Source organism: Nanorana parkeri, unplaced genomic scaffold, assembly GCF_000935625.1.
Source record: "Nanorana parkeri isolate BGI_ZX_2015 unplaced genomic scaffold, ASM93562v1 scaffold630, whole genome shotgun sequence".
NCBI lineage: Eukaryota > Metazoa > Chordata > Amphibia > Anura > Dicroglossidae > Nanorana > Nanorana parkeri.
The window spans coordinates 6,448-10,594 of record NW_017306898.1 but is presented as its reverse complement, the minus strand read 5'-3'; the positions used below and the strand labels follow the sequence as shown (position 1 = coordinate 10,594).

The 4,147-nt window shown below is 49.8% G+C and overlaps 1 protein-coding gene across 1 annotated transcript in view; it reads left to right on the top strand.

Annotated features, from left to right (window-relative positions):
* JAK1 (Janus kinase 1) overlaps positions 1–3,725 on the top strand; it is a 71,370-nt gene extending 67,645 nt beyond the window's left edge. Inside the window, exons 22-23 of the mRNA XM_018563095.1 lie at positions 1,479–1,589; positions 3,615–3,725. Of these exons, the coding sequence (XP_018418597.1) occupies positions 1,479–1,589; positions 3,615–3,716 (213 nt within the window). The 3' untranslated portion in view covers positions 3,717–3,725. The remainder of the gene's footprint in view (positions 1–1,478; positions 1,590–3,614) is intronic.
* Positions 3,726–4,147: the final 422 nt, after the last annotated feature.

The following is a 4,147-nucleotide window of genomic DNA, read 5'->3' as shown; positions in this document are numbered from 1 at the left end:
GCCCCCCCCCCCCCCCCTCCCCCGGCGGGGGGGGGGGGGGGGGGGGGACCTGTGCATGGATCCCCTCCTGGTTGGAACAGTTCAGAACTATGTCAGCGCTGTGACCAGTGGCGTCACAAGGGGGGTGCGGCCCGCATCTGGGTGACTCCATTGGAGGGGGTAACACCAAAATGACAGTCATTTTGGTGTCACCCCCTTTAAAAAGTCGGGCACGGACCGAGAGCCCGACAGTGTCAGGAGAGAGGAGGGGACCCGGCAGCATACCTCATCCCGCCGGGTGAATGTCCCCTCCTCTCTCTGCCAGCGTCCATCACCAAGATGGTTGCTGGCAGGCTTTAATTAGATGACCGCTCGTGCGCAATGACATCACTGCGGGGTGTCACCCCTTCTCCGCTCCGGGTGACACCCAGCCTCGGAACGCCCCCGGCTGTGATATCACCTCGTGATGATGGAAAGAATTAAAATTGCCGGACCCCTTGCTGGTCTGTGGGGAGTGTGATGTAAAAGGACGTGTGTCTGTTCACCTCCGATTACCCCTGATCCGGCATGATCAGATCCGGCACAATCGGGTCCGGTGAAGCAGAACTTTGTTCCAATTGTTTTTCCGGACCTGGCCAGAGTCGGGAGTAACTGGTTGTAAATAGGAGCCCGTCTGTATACACCCGGCTCCCCATAGACTAGCATTGGGCATCTGATCCGGTCCGTCTGAAAGAAGTGACAGAGCGATCGGATGGCTCGCGTGGAAGGGGCCTATCTCTTTCCCTGGCACAGTCACTTCTGAATCTGATTGGTCGATATGCTGATGCAGTCACTGCAAAGCTTTTTAAAGTTACCCCGTCGTGAATTCTCTAGGTTTCCATTACTGACCTCTCACTTTGGGAATGTTAGTTACCTGACTTCGATGTCCTTGAAGCACTGACCTGGAATAAGACGCATTCACAGCATGCTTGTTCCAGGTCTGTGACTTGGTATTGGAAATCGGGTAAAAGGCAAAAAAGTATTTCCTTGTTCATTGAACGACACAGGAAGTCTAAGCCTCGGGGTTATACTGCTGCCTACAGGAAGACTGGACACTGGTAAACCTATAACTGCAGGCCAGCCCAGGATAACTCCTCCTACAACCAACATGTGAATGGCTCTGGACCTGGACAGAGTCCCAGAACAGAGTCAGGAAAGTCAGAGCCCAATGGCTGAAGGTCACTTCCAGTCCAGTGGGATCCAAATGTTATATACAAAGTATTTTCTACCCTCAGCGCCATCTAGTGGCCATAATGCAGTATTACATCACAATACATTCCACCTGAAAAGATAATATATTGAGAACTATTTTTTTTTTTCCTTTATTCACACAAACCAAATGTTCAAAGACATGTGCAGAAATCATAGTCCTGCAAATTGTTTATGAATAGACCCCGTAGTGTTCTCGGGTGGTCAACAATGCTAACGTTCTGTAATTGTTTCTGTTTCCTCCTCACTAGATGTTCCTAAAAATGATCGGACCCACCCAAGGTCAGATGACTGTCACCCGCCTGGTGCGTGTGCTGGAGGAAGGAAAGCGCCTGCCCAACCCTGCAAATTGCCCCAACGAGGTACAGAGCTCTACGGCAATGCTTTCTCCTTCTGAGGGAGCTCCAATATTTTATGGTTGTCACTATAAAATATGGTGGGGGGGGGGTTCCCTTTTAAAATAGAAAAGAAATTGAGGACACCAAATCCTCAATTTCTTTTTCTGCAGCCTCAGCACTCACAGTACAGAGGCTCCTCCCCATTCATATTTACTATCAGCTGTTTCTGAATGGGGAGGAGCCTCTGTACTGAGTGCTTCTCCCCATTGAGGAAAACTTGAATGAACAGGCTGTGATGTAAATCACATTGCGCACCCCTAAGGCCGGCCCCGTTGTTTCCTGAATTAGAATAGTGAGGCGGAGCAATCCTGAGGATGAGAATGAATTCCAGTAATCTTTAAAGCTTAATATTAAATAAACACTTTGCACATTTAGTAGGTAGGTAGGTAGGTAGGTAGGTACTGGGTCATGTAGCTTTTCCAGTTGCTCTCCTGGCTGGGAGACCTGGATCCTCCATGACCTCCTCCTGGTTGTAGCTCTTCCAGCAGTGCACCTCAGAGGTCGTATGATTTCCAAACCTCTCGGTACTTCAGTCTGCTCCTTTTTTCTTTGCATAGGGGGCGGAGACATCACTGCACAGAATAATGGCCGCCGTCCTCACATTCAATATCTATCCCAGCGCACTCCTCACCAGTAAACCCCTTGAGATGGGCGCTGAAATGACTGTGGATGGCGCCGCTCTGAGCAGTATAGGACGCAGGATGTCACCAGCACCCCAGAGGAATGTTTTCAAAGCAAATGTCTTTTATTGGCAATTTGGGACTGCGCAGGGTGCCTTCCTCAGGCTCAGTATGGCAATAATGCCTTGTACAGTCACCTATATTGTACAAACACACCGCATGTGAAAGGTTTGAAAGAAGTCTGGAACCCCAACCCCTGTGATGTCATATTGACATCACATTCCTGTTAGTAAACCATAGTGTTATATGGATGCAGCGGACTGGCACAGACACGTGTATAGAGTCATATGTAGTCACATGTCCTGATGGGGACGATGCTGTGAAGCGATGTGGGTCAGTGTCTGTGCAGCGGTGGCGGTCGTTAACAGGTAGCAATTGCCGCTGTGTATACAGACCCACATCGCGGTCAGTCCGCTGCTTACTAACACCGTGTGATTTACTAATGTTTTTACATCATGGCGGCAATATGACATCACTATGACATCACAGGTATTGGGAGCCAGACTTTTACAAACTTTTTTTACTAGGGATGCACCGATACTAGTACTTGCCCAAATGCTCTGATACCTACCCCCCATACTGGAACTTCCGGTCAGAGAGATTTCCTCTGACCCAAAGAGCTGCGAGGGAACATGGAGCCATCTTCTTGGCCAATCAGGAAGCCGGGTGGTGGTTAATGACTCGCTGCCTGGTTGGCCAGGAAGCTGGCTTCCCAACCAATCAGCATGACCTGGCTCCCGGCTTCCTGATTGCCCGGGAAGCCGGCGCCATGCTAGCGGTAGTACGTGTATTGGCGTCGCCCTACTTTTCACGGGTTCTGGCACATGTGGTGTGTTTGTACATTGCATCATGGCCATACTGTGCCTGAGGAAGGGACCCTGCGCAGTCCCGAAACATTGCCAATAAAAGACGTTTTCTTGAAGACATTTCTCCGGTGTGCTGGTGACATCCTGCGTCCTGTCTGAGCATTTGAGTGATGGCGGCATTTAGTAAAACAAGTAGAGGATAGAAGAGGAGGATCGGGGGAGGGAATAAAACTGGGCGATTCCTGACAAAGAATGGGAATAGTCCCTACAGAGAACCAATCAGAAGATGTATCCGTCCCCCGGGAAGATAATCACCTCCCACTAATAGAAGAGACCAGGCATGATGACATGGATAGCGCACATTAGTAAGCGCATGTGCACAATTTTGCATGTGGAGAAATACTTTAGTTCTGCTTTCTAGAGAGGCGATGATTGCCCCCCTTGTAGAGCGGTGCCCCCTCCTGGCTGTGGAGCTGACCTGTCACTTTGTCTCTCTTTTGTAGGTGTACCAGCTGTTATTAAAGTGTTGGGATCAGAACCCTCTCAGCAGAGCCACCTTCCAGGAGCTGATCCACGGCTTCACAGAACTCGCCAATAAAATGTGACCGCACGCGAGGACGGGGACTCCGCTGCTTCCACGGATGTGCCAATTCTAGCCAGGACGCCGGTCTTCCTGTCTGCAACCGTCCCATGCTGCTGGGAGGAGCTTCTGTGACATCATCATCGAAGGACAAAGACTAATCTTCCTTCTTGTAATATATAGATAACAATTAAGTGAAAGGGATGAGAGAGGAACATCAACCCCCCCGGGGGTGCGGTGTGGGGGACACAATGCATTCTGGGAAGACTCTCAGTGCGGACTTCTTATAACAAAGACTTCAGAGGAAAACAACCAATGCAGCTTCCAGTCAGTCATTCGGGATCATTCATTGGCTGAAGCATTGACGGGGGTCAATTTGCAATTGGTTTAAACTTTCTCACCCCTCCGATGGATTTTAGGAAGATTCTGAATGTTACAATTGTCTTTTTTTTTCCA